At 47.0% G+C, this 21,783-nt stretch overlaps 1 protein-coding gene across 8 annotated transcripts in view; it reads left to right on the top strand.

The window, feature by feature from the left end:
• The window catches only part of nr5a2 (nuclear receptor subfamily 5, group A, member 2), a 212,636-nt gene that overhangs the window by 118,130 nt on the left and 72,723 nt on the right, over positions 1 to 21,783 (top strand). For all 8 annotated transcript variants that reach the window (XM_038794821.1, XM_038794820.1, XM_038794817.1 and 5 more), the window contains one exon: positions 12,083 to 12,230. In XM_038794821.1, the coding sequence (XP_038650749.1) occupies positions 12,083 to 12,230 (148 nt within the window). The remainder of the gene's footprint in view (positions 1 to 12,082; positions 12,231 to 21,783) is intronic.

The following is a 21,783-nucleotide window of genomic DNA, read 5'->3' as shown; positions in this document are numbered from 1 at the left end:
TAAAATTTTTGCATTAAAAATACCTCTTGGTAACCTGGTGCCATTTTATTAAAACAGGGGAAAATGGTTTATCACAAAAAATAAGTACCATTAATCAGAGTCACTAATTCTTGATCTATGAGTAACCCGATTATATACAACCGAAAATGGCTTTTATAACTTGTTCAGAATCATTTACCAGTTACACTGACCAAAATAGTCAGTATCTAAGTGCAGAATCTTACGGCCCATCGCAACGAATCGGCACTGGAAAATGCAGCGAGCCGTTTAAAACTTCATTGACTTCAGTGAGACGGGAAGATCCCACTGACAGGAGGGCCCCAAGTAAACTTTTTCAAAAAGCTATTTAAGGTGACTATTAGTGTCCTACAATTCTTCGGAACTCTTCCTCAACATGTGGTGGAAGCAGAGTCTTTGAATATCTTTGAGGCAGAGGTAGACAGAACTTTGATAAACAAGGGGGTGACAGGTTTTCGGGGGTAAGCGAGGAATGTGGAGTTAAGGTTACAATCAGATCAGCCATGATCTTATTGAAAGGCGGAGCAGGCTCAAGGGGCCGAGTGGCCCACCCCTGCTACTAATTTGTATGTTCAGCGGGACATTCAAATTGGTAATACACATTGGTCAGGTGCTAACGGGCGCTGTTTGATGTCCAAGATGGTGTGTGCAGTGCACATACACACTTCTGTGGAGGGATGCACCAGATGCAATATTGGTGTGGGCATTAGCGTGGGCGCAGTGAGCGGCCATTGGAAGAAAGAAGCGTAGGTAGATAATGATGCAAATCAGTGTGCAATACTAGTGCCACTATTCTGGAGCTTACTGCTCTCACTAATGCTATTTTTCTAGCCTCGTGTTCAGCAGCAGGAAGGAGCCCCCACCAATGCACCTATTTAGGGGTTAGTTGCTGATTGATTTCTTCTGGTCATTGCTTCATAGTTTGCTGGTGAAGGTCACTGACCCTTCCCTTGGCAGAGAGAAGCAGGCAGCGCAAGCACACAGCTTTGCTAGGATAGCAGACCTCCCCATTATGTAGCGTGCCATTGATTGCACACACAGTGGGCACCACCCCAGAACTGAGAGAGTTTCTATTTCCTCAATCTCCAGTTGGCCTGTGACCAAAGGCAGAGATTTATGCACGTCAATGCCCAGTATCAGGCAGCAGCCTTTGTTCTATGCATTCCACTGTACCAATTGTATTTAAGCCTCCACAACAAACCTGAGGGTGGTTACTGAATGACCAGGGCTATCTGCTGACCAGGTGGCTGATGATTCCAGTGTGCAGCCCACATGTTTACAGCCTACATACGCTCAAATCCTATGTGATAGAGCAGATCATTGGCACGCTAAAACAACCCTCCCATCGCCTGGACCATCCTGGAGGAGCCCTACTGAACTTGACAGACCAGGTATAAGATCCATGGTGGTCTGCCGCATGCTGCACAACCTCACCAATGTTGCCTTTGTCACCAGCTGCATGACAAGTAGCTGAGGAGCAGGAACATGAGGGGGATGAAGCGTAGCAGCAGGAGGAGGTGGAGAAGGCAGAGGCCTCAAAGTAAACATTCCAAATCAAATATATGATTGAGAGTGAGTCACCTAATCACTCTACTTTACTCTGTCAGTGCCTGCCTTTGGTGTACCTTTGCCTATCCCAGTGCTCCTGGTGCAATGCTACCCCGGTGGCTGCAGCATGGCTGGTGGAAGGCTGTTGACTTTCAGAGGAGGAGACTGCAGATAGTCCTGGGAGCAGATCTGGGCCTAGAAACTCCAGCCTTGCAAGGCAGTAGTCTTGGCTGGTTAGCTGGCAAAAGCATGGCGGGAGTGGCAGGGGTGAGCGGATGAATGGTACCTTCCTGAGAGAAGGCAGCAGGTCTGTGCTTCATGGAGCCACTGTCATTCTCCCGTGTGGGCGGTGCCTCAGCAATCCCCGAATTATGTTGCAGGATAGATTACTGGTTTGCTTTGACTCCCTGCAAACCATTCTGTATTGTAATGCACAGCCATGATGGCAGAAAACTGAGCTTGGGTGACTTCAATCTGACCTTTCAGTGCAGAGGTTGGAGGCTTCTACTTGTACTGCAATGGAACTTCTACATTGGCCACCAGATGCTACACCACAGTTGGACCCCAGGTATCCTCGTGGAATTGGCCACCACTTCCATTCATAAAAAGGTGGAAGCCAATCTCTGGGCAAACCTCAGCACCAAATTGGTATTGGATTCTCCCATGCTACTTAATATTGATCACAGCTTTCCGACAGGCCTGTCAATGCAGCAACCTTTTTTGCTGTGGATAGTAATCAGGCTTATTCTGTAATCTGTCACATCAAAGTGCTTATCTGAGTCCTCTGCTGCAGAACGCCTGCACAACCTCACCCTCCATTCAGGTGGCATGCTTGATGACCATTTCCACCTTGTCCAATGTCCCACCACATGTAGATCCCGCCTTTATGCTATCCTCATGTAACGTGCTGTGTCAATATCTGAACCGGTAACTGCAAGTGCGAAATCAATGTGCCAAGTCTTCATTGTCACTGAAAGCTTGGTGTTCCTCCAGCACTTGGCCAAGTTACAGTTCTTAGGTATTCCAAAGGAGAAAGGCACAAGGTTAAGGATGTGGTGTGGGGGGCGGGGAGGGGCAAGTAAGAGGCACATGCTTCTGCTATCTGCAGCTTGTAAATCAGAAGGGGTGGGATGAGGTGGGGAGTAAGGTATGAGAAGAAAGATTTTTTTTTTTTTTTTTTCTTTTTTTTTTAAATTTAGATTACCCAATTATTTTTTCCAATTAAGGGGCAATTTAGCGTGGCCAATCCACCTACTCTGCACATTTTTTTGTGTTGTGGGGGCGAAACCCACGCAGACACGGGGAGAATGTGCAAACTCCACACGGACAGTGACCCAGAGCCGGGATCGAACCTGGGACCTCAGCGCCGTGAGGCGGTTGTGCTAACCACTAGGCCACCGTGCTGCCCTAGGTATGAGAAGAAAGATGAAGTGCAAGCATGCTGCCGTCTTCAGTGGTTCCACTGACCTTGGCCTCAGCAATGAGTGTGCGGACAATGAGCAGCAGCAGATGTCCCATTCAGCCAGCTCCTGCTGCCTCTGGTTGTGCACTACCTTGTCCTGCAAGAGAGAGGAAAGTATGGCAGTGAATGTGATACAATGGGCACGATTCAGTTACCGCATTACGCTCGAAGGAGAGCACGACAACCTGTTAAATAGCAGGAGAGGCCAAAAGCGGGAACTGCAGTGGGTGCCAGTCTGTCCGCAATCCAACAGGCCCGCTCCCGTAGGCAAAATCAGGATCCTGCTGTAGCATGGCGAGAAACCAATCAGCACCATTTAAGCCCAATTGATGGTAGCCATCTCCTATCCGAAGGCCTCCCGCGATCTAATCGCTTCCACAGCAAGTGGTCACACTGGCGCTGATTTGTACTCCTTTTTAAAAACATGAACCTCGCGAAGGGGCTGCTGTGGGGACCCGAGGAGGCGAGTAGCCATCTTAGCTCACAGTACCAGGGTCATGTACCCGGCCTGAGGGTGGGTAAGTGCAATGGGGAGGGGATCAGCCCCCGGTCCAGGTAACATTATATGCGAGTGCCTGGGGTATAGGGTCAGTGGACCAGGGAGTAGGAGCCCCCACTACAGAAGAGGTGCATGGGCAGGGCATGCTAGGTTGGTGGGGGTGTGGTAGGAGGAGAGCAATGGAGGCATTGGAGCGCCCAAGGATGGAAGACATTGTTGTTTATCAATCTCACACCCTCTCCCAATTCTTTACAGATATTGAATGTGGTATTGCTGATTATCTGGACCTCACGGACCTTGCTCTAGAGGTGCTGCTGGCAGGACGGGCGGCCAGACGCTGGAGAAGGTGATGGCAGCAGCATCTTCGACGGAGGCTTGAGGCAGCGGCCCATGTGCAGGACCCGCCCCACACGCTGAGGACCCGGCCATCCGTCGGGCCAGGGTGAGACCTAGAGTAGGAGGACTGCGATGGGCCACGGTGTACAAGCATCACTGGTCTTTCGAATAGATGACGGATAGCTCGTGCTGCAGGAAGCTCCTCAGCAAGCAGACTGTGCGACATCTGTGCCGTGTCTTCATGGACTTGGCACCAGATGGAGAAAGAGGATACCCACTCCCAGTGGACTTCAAGGTCACTGCAGCCCTGAACCTTTACGCCTCAGGATTATTCCAGGGCTCGAGCTGGGCTTGTGTGGCATCTCGCAAGCTACAGCGCACAGGTGCATCCAAGGGGTCACGGATACCCTGTTTGCCACAGCCGACTGTGTAAACTTTGACATGGACCAAGCCCAATAGGATGCCCAGACAGCAGGATTCTCCGCTATTGACGGAAGCCCCTTGACTACTTGCGTGCACCCAGTCATATGGGCGAGCCCTACCTCAACAGGAAGGGGTTTCACTCCCTGAACATCCAACTCATGTGCGACCACAGCCTGAAGATCATGCATGTGTGTCCACGCTTCTTTGGGAGTGTGCACGGCAGCTACAAGTGTGCAGGACAGCTACATACTGTGGCAGTCGGACATTCCCAGTCTCTTCGAGGACCACCCCAGGATGGCCGGTTGGCTCTTTGGGATGAGGGATAATCGCTGAGGACCTGGCTAGTGATGCCAGTACGTAGGCTGCTGACCGATGTAGAGACTCGATGCAACGGGGCCCGTGCGGCTACCGGGTCTGTCATTGAGCAGTGCATTGGACTGCTGAAAATGCGGTTCCGTGCACCGACTGATCTGGTGGTGCACTGCAGTACACCCCCAGAGAGACGCCCACTTTGTGGTTGCCCTGTGTCCTCCACAACCTGGCAAAACAGTGGGCGACGTGCTGGAGGTGAAGGAGGAGAAGTATGTGGCCACCTCCAAGACAAAGGCGGTCGCAGAAGACCAGGAGACTCCGGACGAGGAGGGGCTGGGGGCGTTCCTGGGGAGGAACCAGTGGACCTGGGGAGAGCCAGACGCTGGAGGACAGGAGGCAGCAGCAAGATTCCTGGAGGCCCAGGGAGGCCCTCATCCTCGCTCACCGCATAGGCCTGTTTACATCAATCCAGGCTACTGAGACCGTATAGGCACTATCAGCAAGTCACTGTTGAGGGTAAGGGGATGAGGATATCCCATTGAGCACTGGTGCTCCTCAATCTATGCCATAGTCTGACCCCAGCCTGTCTGTTGAGCGCTTGGCCACACCAAGCATTGCTCACGGGGGATCCAGGACCCCCCCATGTCTGGGGGGATGGGGCATTTGATTCGGCTCGCATTGCGGAAAAAAGTGCCAGAGGAGTTGTACTGGTTCTGGTGAAGGATTTTTAATGTCTGTCACATAATAGTGTCAACCACTGCCCCGATGATGCCGGCTCACTCTCCCCAACACCCCCGCCCCGCCATGCCCTCTCAGTTATCCTCAACGTGCTCAGCCTTCTGTGCTCTACTGCTGCGACTAGGTGTACCCCAGCCATCTTCTTACCACGTCCTGTGGGTCTTCGTGCCCCTGGTGTCGCGGGTGTCGGGAGGGCCTTGACCCACTTCCTGGCGGCACATGCACAGCTGGGCCACTCTGTTCCGGAAAGTGCTGACACCGAGATGCTCAGAGGGGTGGTACCCGCGGGAGCTGGTGGCCACTGTCGCCTGTCCATAGGATGGGTCCGGGTTAGCATTCTGGTCGGTGCCCCTAGGGCTGTGGGGTTCACCGCGGGACGGAGGGACAGCTGGTTCCTGTCCCGGCTGCCCCTGTGTCGTCTGGCTCTGTCAGCCCTGGCAGCTCCCCAATGTCTGCAGCACCATGTCAGTGCCCTTAGTGATGCTCCTCAGTGACTGGGACATGCTCTGCAGCACCTCTGCAATGCCCACCTGCAACTGGGACAAGCTCGGCAGCGCCACGGCTGTGCCCATCTGAGAATGGGACATGTCCCGCAGCGTCTCATCAAGGTCCGCTTGGTACTGGGTCATGTCCCCCAGCGAGTCGGACATTCTGACAAGGCTTTCATGGACTGACCCACGCCATGGACCCTCGACTCATGCTGCTGACGTCATGTACCAGACTCTCCACTGCAGTCGCCACCCTAGCAGTGTTGACCTCGGTGCCATGCATTGCTGGCGTTATCTCCTGCCCCCGTAGTTTCTGGGACTCTTCCAATCAGCTATGGAACTGCTAGAGGGTCGCTAATGTGGGCAGCATAGGTGGGCCAGGGCATGGCACGGTGCTGGGCAGGGGCGGTGCAGGTGCACTCTTGTTTGGGGGCATCTGGTGCCAACTCTCCTGTGCGGCCGGTTGTTGACCTTCTTGCACCACTGGAAGCCAGTCCTCCTGACATGCTGCTGTAGTTGCCGGCTGCTGCCATTTCCTCCCAGGTGGCACTGGCTGCCCTACGGCTGACCTCCGGGATCCTCGGGGGAACAGAACATCCTTTTTGGCCTCAACTGCCTCAAGGAGCTTCCCCTGGTCTACATCCCTGAATCGTTGGGCTGGACATCGCGGTGCCATGTATGCGGGTGGAGTGGGGTTGGCTGTGCCAGGGCAGTTTAAGTGCTGCTCTACTTTCGCAGGGGGTTGGTGAGCGGGTCCGGGTGAACCAGCTGGCGAGCCATGATTTGCGACGTGAAGTCCGTGGAGCCTCCTTAATTGGACGAATTAACGTCGGATTGCGGTGACGGCCTCGGCGGGATGGGCAGCGGGAAGCTGGCGGACGGTCCCGCTTGCTCCCACACTTAGAAACTTTTTCATGCCGCGTCTAACGTGATTGGGTGACGTGGCTGTCATGGTTGAATAACTGTCACTGTGAAAGCTGTGCGATGTAGTGTGAGGCTTGCTGACGTGCTCAGTGTGTGAGGGTGAGCTGAAGCAATGATAGGACTTTTAATGAGTTGTGACTGACAAATGTTTGTTGGTAGGTGTGAGAGTGGGAGTGTGGTGCGCTGAGCAGAGTGTGGTGCAGATGGTGGGATTTGAAGAGCGCAAATCTTACCTTGACCACTTGAGCTTCTTGCCGCACTGCATCCAGGTTCATGGGCTTGACTCCTGGCATTGAATCTCAGGGCTGTCTGCTCCAACTGCCTTTTGCCTATAGCCAGAATTTTCTGGACCTCTACAGTGGATACTTGCATGGCCAATGTGGAAAGCCATTCAAATGTCTATTAGCATCAATGGGACCGGAAGATCCTGCCAGTGGGATGTGCTGGAAAACTCTGGCCTGTGTGTCTGACCCTATGTGAATACTTTACATCTCCTCCACCATAGCCTCCAGTATCGCATCTGAAAACATTGGAACCCACATTCTCCTACGCCGTGCCATTAATCAATGTTTCTAGGGCAGGTTCAGCTCACAAATGTCTCCCAGTACTGCCACCTACCACAACGTATCTCTGCTTTAAGAGATGCAAGCTGGGTTTAACAGTTGCAGGCTAGGATTAGCAGGTGCCAGCCACTCACAATAAGGGCCCCCTGCTCAAGGAACCATTCAATAAATAGTGTGGTTAGTGCTGGCTGGCTGCTGCTATCACGTACAACAAGCTGAGCACGAGCAGAAAAATCTCCTTGAACAAGAGAAAATACTCCCGACCTTTTCATCTTCCTGCATGTCCCATTCTCATGATCAGTTCTGTACTGGTATCACGCTCTACATGTAAATGTGCATCTGAAGTACAGGTGACTAAATCCTAAATATTTGACTCAGCTTTCCAAAATTCCCAACGATCCCTCATGATTGTGAGTGCTACTCTAAACAGGAATTTCACAGAACTTGATGTAGCAAAGTTGAACTTAAAAATTACCTCACTTTCAGCTGACAATTTACTCTTCAAAACCCAATATTTGAATCAAATAGCCAAACCACTTTTTCTCATCGGAGCCTTTTGAATTCTGGGGTTTTGACGCAGCGGAAAGTCTGATTCACTCTGCGTATCGAGAATCCTCAAGTGTAATCTCACCTCAGCATCCTCTTTAGCATTATTAGATCATTTGAGTTGTGCTTCTGCCTGTACAAGAGGCATGTGGATAATGTGTTGCTTTTAAGTTGTCCTGATTCATTTGTTAGCTGCTAGGGGGTGCTTTTGCTTTAGCAGTAAGTTGCCCTTCTTCCCATTATTGTCCCTGAGTAAACCTCCCTCTTCCACCCATTAAAACTCGGTTTACATTCATGCTGAGAAACAAGAAGGGCCCAATTCTTTGTTGTCTGCTAGCGTATAAGTGTTATATTTCTCTAGTATTTGCATACTTTGATTAATGAACATCTGGTGTTGCACTGTCACTGGGGAAAAGCTGGATGCCAAACAGTTCATTATCTTCTATTATTTTACACTCTATTAAAGTGGCAGGTTTCAACAAGCATCTCCCGACAAAGTTAGTTTATTAGGAAGAGCTTGTTAATAGAACATTGTCCTCCTGTTGCTACTGTTTCAAGTACATCAAGCGGATGTCAATGTAACATCTTGGTTGGATGTGTAGTAGCACTTTGTACTTCTGTGTTGCACATTTAAAAAAGACTTAAAATATGATGATGAAAAGTGCACAGGCTTTGTCAAATCTGTTTTCAAAGTTTTGTGGTAAAATAGATTCACAAATATAACTATTTGCTTACAGGGCATGCTGCCCAGCAGATGGTGTTCATGATGGTCAGGAGGATTGCAAGTATCTGTAGCTCTCTGGTTGTAACACCTTTCAGGGCATCAGCAGAGTGGCACAGTGGTTAGTACTGCTGCCTGAGAACACCAGGAACCCGGGTTCAATTCTGATTGCCATTCGGCCCATTAGGTCTGCACTGACCCTCTCTGAAGGAGCATCCTATCTAGGCCCACTGCTAGACACCCTTTTCAAAGAATGGAGACAGGATGGGAGGAGGCTAACAGTCGGGGAATTTTACATGGGGGACAGACTGACAGAGAACCTGGGACTACCGATAGGACAGGAACTTAGACACCTCCAGTAAAGCACTTTCTCCGCAAGGAAATGGTAGAGTACCCCAGGGTCCCTGGGAACCACATTACTGGAAGATCTGATAAACATGGGCAGTAAGGAAGGGGGAAACTGTGGGAACATCTACGGGCAGCTACTGGACTGGGCAAGACTGCCACTGGATGAAGCCAGATGAAAGGAACTGGAGACAAGAGTTGGGGTGGGTACTCTGGAGCGAAGCACTGGGCAGGGCCAACTCCACCTCCTCCTATAGAAAACAGTTCATACAGTTCAAGATGGTGCACAGATCGCACCTGACCATAGCCCGAATGAACAGGTTCTTCCCGGAGGTTGAAGAGAAACTTGAGCGGTATCAGAGGTGCCTGGCCAACCACACCCACATGTTCTGGACTTGTCCCAAACTTGTACGGTTCTGGACAGTCATCTTCGAGGCAATGTCCAAAGGTTGTGGCAGTGAGTGTGGAGCCGTGCCCGAGAGTTGAAATCTTCGGGGTAGCAGAACAGCCAGAGCTACACATGAGGAAGAGGGCCGACGCCCTAGCTTTCGCTTCCCTAATCGCATGCCGGAGAATCCCACAGCTGCAGACTGGCTGGTAGACCTGGCGGAATTTCTCAATTTGGAAAATATCAAGTACAACATCCGAGGGTCAGAAGAAGGTGGCAGTTTGTCGGCCTATCCCTAGACCTGTTTGAAGCCAACAGCGACTAGGGAAAAAGCTCGAGATGGGCGAAAGCAGACAGGGGCACACAACTCTAAGGGGAAGGGGGGAAGAAGAGAGGAAGAAACTCAGGGGAACTGCAGGGAGAAGCATGGGGGTGGGGGAGGCTCCTCCACCCTCCCCCTCCTAACCCACAAGGCTGGCAACAGAAAACATAAAGGGAAGGGGGGGGGGGGGAGAGAGAATAGGAGCTAGGGGACAGAACACCCTGAACGAAAGAGGGGATTGACAATGAGGGGCCAGAGAGGGGGGCACAGGGAGAGTGGAAGTGCCTGCCCCCCCTCTCTCTCTCTCTCTCTCTCTCTCCCCCCTCCCCCCCAACTTCAAGTGTTTTATTCTTCTCTTCCCTTCTTTAGATTTCTCAAAGCCGGACAGGAACTGCCAAATGATAGGCAGGCACTCTGGGGCCTGAGTCAGAGCTTAAAATGACCATGTGTGGATGCATTCCCTATTCCTCCTTGTCCCTCTATCACAGAAAAAATATCTGCTTCTTAACTATTGCCATTGTTGCTTAAAATGGAAATGGTCACTGTTTGAATTTTCTGACATCAATATACTTCCTTTGACAGGGTACATCAATGTCTTGCACTGTTTCAAATACTTATTTAATTCAATCATTTGGCCCTTCCATCCTTTGCTCAATATGGACATGTTATTTACAGCACATTCACAGAATGATGCAAGTCATTCCGCTTCACAGGTCTCTGTCAGTGTTTATAAGAGCATAAAAAATACGAGCAGGAATGGGCTATTCTGCTCCTCAAACCTTCTCTCAGTAAGATGATCTCAACTCCACTTTTCTGTCTGCCCCACATAACCATTGACTCCCTTGCTTTCAAAAATTTGTCAATTCATCTTTGAATATGTTCAGTGATGTGGCTTCCACTGCCCTCTGGAGATGAGAATTCCAAATGCCAATGACCCTCTGAGAGAAGAAATCCTTTCTCATCTCTGTCTCAAATGGGAAACGTCTTATTCAAAACTATGCCCCTGAGTTCTAGATTATTCTCCACACATACATCATCCCAGTTTACTTTCCCCGACCTTGTTGCCATAGGCTTCTATTCCTTTCTCCCTCATGTACTTTTCTAACTTCCCCTACATCTATGCTATACTTCAATCACTCCATGTAGTATCATGGAGATTCAGCAAGTTTCATGTTCTAACTATCAATTAGTTATCAACTAGAGATATATGTATTGAATCAAACAGTATTATGTAAATTCTTCTGGCTGCGTGATGTGTGTGTGAGTCCCTTAAACCAGTGAAATACAAGGACCAGAGATTGTGGCCCCTTTGTCCATCACTTGATGTCAGCAGACAGCATTGTTTTCCCACTGGCCGATTCTATGAGGCTGAATGTTGGTTCACACTTCATACACCCACATTGCAGATAGGTATATCGCAGGACAAAGAATGACCAATACTTCAGGAGGTCCCCTGAAATTACATACAAATAGATCAAGCACTAAACTCACTCTGTCCGGAAACATGTAGGTAGCATCATTAACATACTCTTTGACACAATTAAATTGCTGTGATTTGATTGACACCTTTGGGTGCTCATTTTACTGACATCATTATTTATACTGATCCATTGTGAGAGAAAGAGCTGGCTAGCATCTAAAATTCTCCAGGCTTGCAGTTAAAACTAAAGATTCTACTCATCATATTTACCCAATAAAAAATTCCAGTCTGCCTTGTTTTTAATTGCAAATCCTGCTCCAGGGACTGGCTCGCTTGCTTAAGAGGCAGCAATGTTCCATTCACCACTGAACATACTGCAGTCAATTATGGTAATGAATTGTCAATAAATATAAAAATTTAATATAGTCGGCTCGGAGTGAGTGGCAGATATGGACTTGCCTCACAGACAAATCTGCTACCGCTGCAAATATTAAGTGCACCTGAAAGCTGCTGGCAGGCGGACAAGCCTATAAGGACCTACAGCACAGCTCAGGGAGTTACCAAGCCCAATGGACATGTCCCATGTGATCGCATTTCACCGCGTACTTTGAGACGTCATCCACATGAACACTGTAAAATACTTCACAGTTAAGATCAAAGGTCTATATTAAAAATGAACACAAGAAAGCAAATTTGGATTTCCTCTTAGAGAACACCATTTCCTAATGAGGTACTCCTTTAACAAGTACTGCGTACTTGATATCTGATTGCTAGGATTAAATAAGGGTTGTGGGAAACCACACCACAAAGAATGGCTTTGGGCTGTATCCTCTATTAATCTGTGCTCCATTGTTAAACCACAAAACTCATGAGTAAGCACTTATCTCCTCGCTCAGAGATTAAACAGCATTTCATTTCCGATGTGGTCAAATCTGAAGTTGAGGCAGAGAACATAAAGATAAATCCTCGGAATAAAATTGGCACTGTGAATTACAAATTTTAAAGATCAGCTTGTTTTGTTTTTTCCAGGTGGATTTCTCTGTAATCGCCTCACAGGCAGGGAGCACTCTCAATAATCTCATGAGTCACGCTCAGGAGCTTGTACTGAAACTTCGCTCCTTACAGCTTGACCAGCGAGAGTTTGTGTGCCTCAAGTTCCTTGTACTCTTCAGTCTAGGTAAGTCTATCCTATTATCATTCAACCTTATGTTATTGCATTCAGCCGGACTCCCTGAACTAAGAAAGTAGACTAGTTGGCTCTCAGGTTAAAAATTTATGGGCAGTTATGAAGGTATTTGTGCTGTCAATCATCGATGTAGGGAAAAGATACAAGACAACTTCTATCCACCGATCAACAGAAACTGCTGGGTGATAGGTACTCCTATAACGAAAACACAGGATAATCTTTGAAATGATTGAGGAACATAATTTTATAATTTGCATTATTTTCCAACAGAAATGAGAACTGAATTTGTCTCCTCCATTGTGCTATAACAGAATTCATGGAAATATAAATGCGGAGCAACTTTTTTTCACTGATTTTCTTAACACATATTTTTATATTCATGAATAGCAGTGTGGTGATTGTCCCTTTAAGGGCAACACAGCGGAGTAAGGGTCACAAGGCCTGTGTGACCAATTGGGACTCTGAGTGTTGAATCATCCCATAATGAGAGAAGCTCCTAGGCAGAGACATTTTGGGAGCGAGCTATAGCCATGAAGGTGTTGTGCAATTCTTATTAATAAATACCTTTTGTATTCATTAATGAAGGCTGTGAAAGTGCATCTTTACAAGCAGGTGCCTGAGTTGTTGACAGACAGCAAACTTAATGAGTTGATTAGATTATCTCATAAATTATAAGAATAAGCCCAACTCAGCTAATAACCATTAGTCAAACCCCCAAAGAGAGAAATAATTGCCAAACACTTTTTATGTAAAGGATGTGTGCACACGCACACTTGCTCGCTCTCAGCAGCCAGCGTGTAAAAATATGCGACTTATCTACTGTCCCCAATTTCCCACCTAAATGTAAAAGTGAACATTTTCTAAGTAACATAAAAACTCGTCACACAGTGATTGTTTTATTCTGTTTACATTCCTGTCTGTTGATAGTGATGGTTGCTGTGACTGCCATTGATGGCAAGCACATTACTTTTAGTTGATCCATAATGATATACTCAATGGGCAAATCATCGTAATGACACCAATGCAAGTTTAACAAGTGATTTATTGGCAGTGAGACCATCACATTCATCACCTAGAAAATAACAAGTCAGTATATGTGTTTACGAATATCCAGAATATTATCAATATTTGAATCTGGATAATTTATAGATTTAAAAAGGTTGCTTCTGCCTATCATTGGAATGGTGCTAGGCATCGCAATGGTTTCAATTACCCCTCCCCAACAAAAAGAGAGATTTTGAGACTGTCACTTGATCAACAGCACCCTGTTCCCAGCCACTACTGTGGCCTTCACTAGTTTGTCTGGCTTCTCAAATTAGGCGGCTGTGAAGCAAATGCATATCCAACCTACATATTTCAATTGGGATCCTTTGATGCCCATCAGACCCTAATGCCTTTTTAGGACACTACTAGGGGAAGGGTGCAGCACAGATTCCATCTCATCACCATCTGACAGCCCAATCAAAGAAGAGCCTGAATTTAAATACTCCTGTGTTTATGGTGGGCCAAGAGGAACATAGCTGTTCGACTCTAGAATCAACAAAAGATTTTTAAAAACAGGGGCCGTGATTCTCCCAAAGGGAGCCAAAGTGCCGACACCGGAGTGAAACCCGGGGCGCGATTCTCCCAGACAGGGAGAAATCGTAAGGCTGGCATCAAAACCGGGCGGGTTTGACGCCAGCCTCCCCCTCCCCGACCGGGAACCGATTCTGGTCCCCGGTCGGGGCTAGCATGCCGCGGCCGTGAACTCCGGCACCGCGGGCTTAACGAATTTCGTTAAGCCCGCTTGGCAGAGTTTGCGCCGGCTGACGCGTCACATGACGTCAGCCACGCATGCGCGGATTGGAAGACTCCAACCCGCGCATGCGCGGATGACGTCATCGCGCATTTGCGCGAAACCCGCGCATGCGCGGGCCGGGATGCCCCTCAGCCGCCCCGCGAAGTGATACAGCGGGGCGGCGGAAGGACAAAGAGTGCGCGGGAATCGGACCCACTGCCGTGCCAATCGGTGCCATGGTTTTTACGAACGGCCAGACCAGGTGTGTTTGCCGTTCGTAAAAACAGCCGTAAAGGGCTTGGACTTCGGCCCATCGGCCAGCTGAGAATCGCTGCTGGCCGTAAAAAAATGGCGGCAGCGATTCGTGTCGGGAGTCGGGCGTGGGGGGGGGGAGAATAGCGGGAGGGCGTCAGACTAGCGTGGCCGTAAAAATTTACGAACCCCGCTATTCTCCGCACCGTCGTGAGTGCGGAGAATTGCGCCCCCGGTGTTTCACTCCGGCGTCAGAGGCCGCTCCTCGCCCCCTATTCTCCCACCCCCAGGGGGCTAGGAGCGGCGGCGCGTCAATCTCGGGTGCCGGGCCTTGACGCTTGCGTCAAAGCGGCGCCGCCTGAATGACGCGGCCGGCGGTGCCTAAATGATGTCACCCGCGCATGCGCGGTTGCCGTCTTCTCCTCCGCTGCCCCGCAAGACATGTCGGAGTGATCATGCGGGGCGGCGGTGGGAAAAGAGTCCGTTTTTCAGAGACGCCGGCCGGATGATTGGTGTGCACCGATCGCGGGCCAGACCCCTCCTGAGCACCCCATTGGTGCTCGATTCTCCCTCCGCCCCCCACAGGCCCCAAACGCAGCGTTCGCGCGCTGTTCATGCCAGCAGCAACCAGGTGTGGTTGGCGCCGGCATGAACCGGTCGTATTAGGCAGGCCGCTCGGCCCATTCGGACCGGAGAATCGCCGCTCAACCGGAGCGGCGATTCTCCGAGTGGCCTGTCACAAAACGTGACACGCCGTTTTGGCGAGGTGGGAGAATCGCATGCGGGTGCCAGGGCGGCGTGGCGTGATTCGCCCAGCACTCCTGCGATTCTCCCACCCGGCATGGGGCCGGAGAATCGCACCCAGGATGTGGGGAATGGGTTATTCTTTCGAATAGCTGATCTATGCATTCCTTTTACTGATTCTGGGGCTTTTCATAGTTTCCTCCAGCAATTTCTCCCATTTGTTACCATCTCTCTCCAATTCCTGATTCCACTTACACCATTCTTATAATCTTTCTTTTATTTTTCCTCTCAGCTCTATAGTTAATTCAGTAAACGATCTGGAGAGAAACAGAATATAACTGGTACCTCACGTCCCCCTGCATGGGTGAACAGTGTATCCCTAATTCTAGTATGATATTGATGACCTGCTAACTTCCATTGTACTTTCTCTGATCATAATATGAGACGGCCAATCGAGGTTGAACCAGAATTGATTGCATTTTGATTGTTGATATTCTGGAATCTGCCCCATTTGCATTGTATATTTAAGAGGCCAATGGAGGAATGCCTGCATGGAGAGAAGTGGCTAACTTTTATTATCTAATTGAGCAACTTTCTTCCCAAAGAAGGTGGTCCTCATGGGGCAGCAATGCAGTATTACGATCCCAGACTTGACCCCAGCATTGGCTAGGATATTGGACCAAAACCCTAATATTTCAGTTTATTTTGTAAGACTGTGCAGAAAGAATGATTTGCTTTAGAAGTGATTGCATGAAAAAATAGGGCTTTGGAATTTTAAAACAAATCTTTATTATGATTACAATGTAAAACTTTTTAACTTCATACCCGAAAAGAACATTTAACCCTTACATTTAACCCTTAATACTACTACTCAGTTCCCCATTAAACAACAAGAAAAGAAACATGCAGCTCTCAATCCATCTTTAAAAAATCATCAGGACATGGAGTATTATTGTTTTGCAGATCAGATTTTGGCCAGGTTAGAATCCCTGCAGACTCTGGCTGAATATCTTCAAATAGCTGCTTCAACTGGGTTGTTTCTGCCTCTTCCTTGTCTTCAGGCAAGACTGCTCTGTTTTAAATATTATTACTCTTTTTTAAACTATCCTACTGGGAAAAAAAACTGCCTTTACTTGTGGATAAAAAAAAACAAGGGTTGCGAGATCAGACTTCAACTCTTCTCTCCAAATGATCTTTCAAAAATCTCTCTAAATCTCTTTCTCCCACCAGCACTGACATCATCTCCCCAAGCTGAAATACAAATTAACTTTCCAGGGAACTAAAGCACAGTAACTCCCAGGGACACTCCCTAGTCAGACCACAGTGCACTAGCCCAGATTGAAAACCGCATTCCTCTGTCAATTTCACATTCTGGCTGCTAAAAGCTCCCAGGACCTGCAAAACAAAATTATTTAAACAAAACAGGACCACTGCAATCAATCACATTCTAACCCCAGCCTTTTAACCCTTAAATTGCCCAATACATTTCTAATCCAATTTTCCTAAAATTCTCCATTCGTCACAGCAGAAAATTAGTTGTTTAATTCTGTGGGCTGTTTGGCTTATTCAGTGATATGGGGAACAAAATACTTTGTATGGGTACTGTTATCCAACATTAATCCATTGAGCATTTCAATCCTAGTTGAGGAGCAAGTTAAATCTCCATAAAGGTAGATGCTGAGTGGGAAGAGGATCATGAGTAAGAAGTATGAGTATTGGAAGATCATGAAATTACCTGAAGGAAATAGGGAGGGAAGGCCTACATTCAAATGATCACTGCCATACCGTGGTACATAAGATTGGTACAGCGAATGGAGATAATTCAATAATCAGGAACACCAAACTATATTTTCAAAATTCTCTGAAGAGAGAGCGGTAGAATTATCAGTCATGGTGAATTGCCCACATCAATCAATTGCTCAGTCCATCACAGATTCTGAGTCATTAACAGTGACATTTGTGCAGATTTAGCTCCGTCTTTCCTGCAGACAAACTGTCCATTAAGATGAATATTCACTTGAGAGACGGACTGATGCACCAGCTCGGTAAAATGTCCCTTCAAGTCTGGGACTTGTGTTCAACTCAGGCTCAGAAAAATAGGATTAAACTCTGCACAGTCAGCCATCTGTATAGGCTGTCTGTGAGTGACCTCAACCACTTGTACATCTTGTGCATTTGTAATTGTACATCTCAATTAGGTCACCCCTTTAAAAACACGTGTGTAAAAATATGAGGGACATTGATGGGCTAGATATGAAGAAACTTCCCCCTTAGTAGAGGGGCCAATAAGCAGGGGGCAAAGATTTAAGGGAAGGGACAGAAGATTTTAAAAGGATTTGAGGAAATATTTTATTACCCAGAGGGTGGTGAGAAACTGGAACTCACTGCCTGAATGGTTGGTAGAGGCAGAAACCCTCACAACAATTAAGAAGCATTTAGATGAGTACTTGAAACGTTATAGCATAGAACCATAGAATTTACAGTGCAGAAGGAGGCCATTCGGCCCATCGAGTCTGCACCAGCCCTAGGAAAGAGCACCCTACCCAAGCCCATGCCCACACCTCCACCCTATCCCCATAACCCAGTAACCCCACCCACCCACAAGGCTACGGACAAAGAGCTGGAAAATCGGATTAAATAGAAAGGTGCTTGATGGGCAGCACAGACACAATGGGCCTTTCTGTGCTGTAAAGCTCTGTGACTATGACTCTAATCTGGTTACCTGTGAGCAAGGGCACTGGGAGCCAAAATGCAATTATCATTAAAATGGGAATCCCACTCATATTGGAGGAAAGAGAAATATAACGCCACGGGATTGTTGGTGTTAAAGCAAGTATTTGAAGCAGCACAGAGGTCAGAATCTAGTCTTGCTAAGTATGATCTGAAAGCACTTGATGCTGACATTGAGAGGGAGAGTCCATAACACAGCACTGATACCCTTCACTTTCATGAGGCAAAAAATTTAATCAGTGGCAAATTATATAGTAAACATCCAAATAAACAGAAAGGATTGAAGTCCTAATCCGAAAAGCTTTTTCAATGTCCATTCACCGTTTACACTGGATGTGAAGCAGATAAGAGAAATGACTTGCTATTGATCCTCTCTATTTAGAGATTCTTTACTTAATCAAATATTTAGGTGGAATACTGATGTACATCTGACATATGAGCAATGTGAAATGTGGTTTCAGCATTCCATCAACACCTGTTTCATGTATTAGCTTGGATCAGGCAAAAGAGCTGGGTGTGTTTGCATTACAAGAAGCAAAAGCACAGCCACGGTAATCACGTTATCATCTTCTAGGCACCAATATCTGTGCAGAGCCTTTAGGATTCAGCAATCGTGAACTTATATCCATTTGCACGGGAACTCTGTGTTTAGGCCTGCATACATCTGCATTGAAGTTATTTGCCATTCAGAGAGAGGACCGTGGTGTGAGAAAGCTGTTTTACTTTCTCAAACCTTGTGATTGTACTGTGTTCAGAACGCGGATTGTTAACCAGTTTCCCCAGTGACGTCGGCAGTCATTACTTGGCGTCACTGTGTAGCAGTCATTTAAACATAGCATTGGACATGCAAGCAGGGCAGATATAAGTGTTGTGCATCAGCGAATTTGCTTTTTTTTATTCATGGGATGTGGGCATCGTTGACAAGGCCAACAATTCATTGCCCATCCCTATTTCTCCCTTGAGAAGGTGGTGGTCAGCTGCTTTCTTCAACCACTGCAGTCCATGTGGTGAAGTTGTTCTCACAGTGATGTTAGTCAGCGAGTTGCAGGATCTGGACCAAGCGACAGGTAATGAACAGCGATATAGTTCCAGTTCAGGATGGTTAGTGACTTGGAGGGAAACATGGATGTCTGATTCCCATGAACTACTCGGTACCTTCCAGTTGGTAAAGTTGCGGGTGCCCTCATTATACCACATTCACATTACATAGACTCATCCATTAGAAGCCTGCTCAACAGTGGCTTCAAAAGGTAAAGGTTGAGACGTTACAGAATCCAAGCAAGTTGAATTTTAAGATACTGTAATAATCATGGAAAACTCAACAGCTGGCAACCATATATGAGTAAATGTTTTCAAGCCCTTTGGCACAGTTTGAGTTTGACTTCTTTTATATGACAAGGTAATATATCCTGGCTTCCCGTGAGATGTTGCAAACGAAACCTTGGAGCAAAGCGGTACTTTTCTTCATGTTAATATTACACCTGTATTGAAAAAAGATGAACAAAATTCTATAAATGACATCAAAGAACATGGCCGCTGCATATCATATTAAAAATGTTTGATCCTCTTTCATGTTGGTCATTGTCAATTTTGACACATCAAGCAAGTCTCATTTCTATTGAAATAAGCTGGAAGGAAAAGTCCGGCGTGTACTTTGAGGCTAAGCAGATATGTAGAGAGCTCAGGTTTTAATTTCAGGGATAAATCCACCTCTTTCCTCCTCAGAATTTGATTATAAAACAAATGCATCCAGGTCAGTTGAAGCTGAAACATTGATATATTGAGATTAAGCGTGAAATTGTAAAACTGGAGGAGCTAGGTCATTGAACAAGGTTCTGAATATCATCTGCCATGGTGAAAAGTTGGTAAACCAACAGCATCAATTTGGAGAGAGCTGTGACAGTGAGGTTTCATTAGATGGGTAGCAGGATGACTAAAGTGCAGTATTTCATGTAATTCAGGTAAAGTGACTTTTTCATGGACTGGTCAATGATTGGTCACAGGCCGGTGCACACACCTGACAGGCTGTGCATGTGCAGGATGAATGCCTTAAGTTTTAAAGGTCGTTTGCTCTTGCTCTGAATGATAAATATTTATGTCAGAAGCACAGCATTCTCTGCCATATTATTGATGGCACAGATTTACCTCTTAACAAGACTGCTCATAGTAAAGGTACTGACTTTAGTTTATTATCTGCAATGTAAATGTATGGGGCGGAGGATTGCTAGTGCATAAACTGGAGCTGTTTCATTATTTGGCCTAACTCTGGTTTGTGAAACTGTTTGTATTCAAATACTGAATTACCTGTTCCACAATGAGCAAGTTAAATAACTTTAACCATTAGATCACTCTTATGCTCAGAAAATATAACTGTCATTAACCATGGCTCCTTGCCTGTTTAGTTTCTATTTTAAACCGGTTGTAAAGGTTTGTTGGCTATGTGAGAAGCTGCTATAAGGATGTGGCATCCAATATAGGAAGCACTGCGAAAAAGGTCCAAGGTGTGAAGCCACATAGAATTACATATGATCTTACGGCACAGAAGCAGGCCATTTAGCATGTGCCAGTGTTTATGCTCCATACGAGCCTCCTTCATCTCGCCTTACTTCATTTCACCCTATCAACATACCCTTCTATCCCTTTCTCCCTCATTTACTTATCTAGCTGCTTCCTAAATGCGTCAATGTTAATCACCTCAGCTGTTACACGTAGTACAGAGCTCCACATTCTCAGAGTAAAGATGTTTCTCCTCAAATCTTTGTTGGATTTATTAGTGACTACATTATATTTCTGATCCCTAGTTTTGGACTCCAGGTGAGTATGGTATTTCAAGGGTAGAAGTGCCAATAATTCAGTTTCAAATTCAATATTACATTAAGCATATTTTAAAGCTAAAAACAAGAAATCAAAGCAATTCATGTCTTGATTCCCACTATTGTGGAAACCATGCTGAAGAGGTCACATTCAGTTTAACAACAACATGTACTTATCCAGCACCTTAACATAATCAAATGTCTCACGGTACTTCACAAGAGTGTTAAGAAGCAAAATTTGACACCAGGCTGCATAAGACAATATTAGGGCAAATGGACAGCAGTTTAGTTAAAGAGTGTCCTTAAGAAGCGCCTTAAAGGAGAAAAGAGAGCTTTGGATGGACTTCCTGAGCTTAGGGCCTATGCACCTGATGGAATGGGCAGCAATGATGGAGCAATTAAATTTGAGGATACTGAATTCTGAGCCAGAATTATATGAGCACCGATTACTCATTTGGGGGATCTCGGCATCATCCAGCAGGGGCCATTATCATGAGTGGCTAGCACTATTTAAAACTAGCCTGCACGTTTTAACAGGGAGGTGATATTCTGACTGGAGCTGGTGATGGTGGCCATGCAGGAAGTGATTCAGACCGGAACAATATTGAGGAATCGCACAGCATGGAAGTGCGCGGACTCCAAGGTTATTGGATACTGCACTAACAACCTTGGTAAACAGGGTGGGAAAAAGGAGCGATTTCCTGTAACCCCACTGGGAAGGAGGTTCTCTCAACACATAGTCAGAAGGCAATGGGAGCAGATAGCTATGGAGGTCAATGCCAAGAGGTTTGCCCCGAAGACCTGGATGTAGTGCCACAAGAAGTTCATATGACCTCACACGAATGGCCAGTGAATACATCTTCAAATTCCATATCCCAACAATTGTATTACAAACCTCAGGCACTGCTAAACTCACTCATTTAATAGGCCTCCCACTCACATCTCACAGCTTGAACATACTGCTAACTATTCAACTACAACAGACACAACACTCAAATGCATTGCACCACGCTCACTGAAGTACTTCTTTCTTTCTTGTAGGACACAACCGTAGCTAGTAGGAGTGAGCTGAAGGGGAAGAGCTGGAACTGCATGCCCTAACCCTGGAGGAGATGATGCTGTCCATCTTTAGGATGATTATTTACTGAGGCCATGGCCAGCCGTGGGGCTGAAACCATTAAGGAAGTCAGAATGCTCATATCTAACCATAGTTGTGACACCCTACCAC

This window comes from Scyliorhinus canicula, chromosome 4 (assembly GCF_902713615.1).
Source record: "Scyliorhinus canicula chromosome 4, sScyCan1.1, whole genome shotgun sequence".
NCBI classification, from domain to species: Eukaryota; Metazoa; Chordata; class Chondrichthyes; order Carcharhiniformes; family Scyliorhinidae; genus Scyliorhinus; species Scyliorhinus canicula.
Note: the sequence above shows the minus strand (reverse complement) of the source record. Positions and strands in the feature narration are given on the sequence as shown.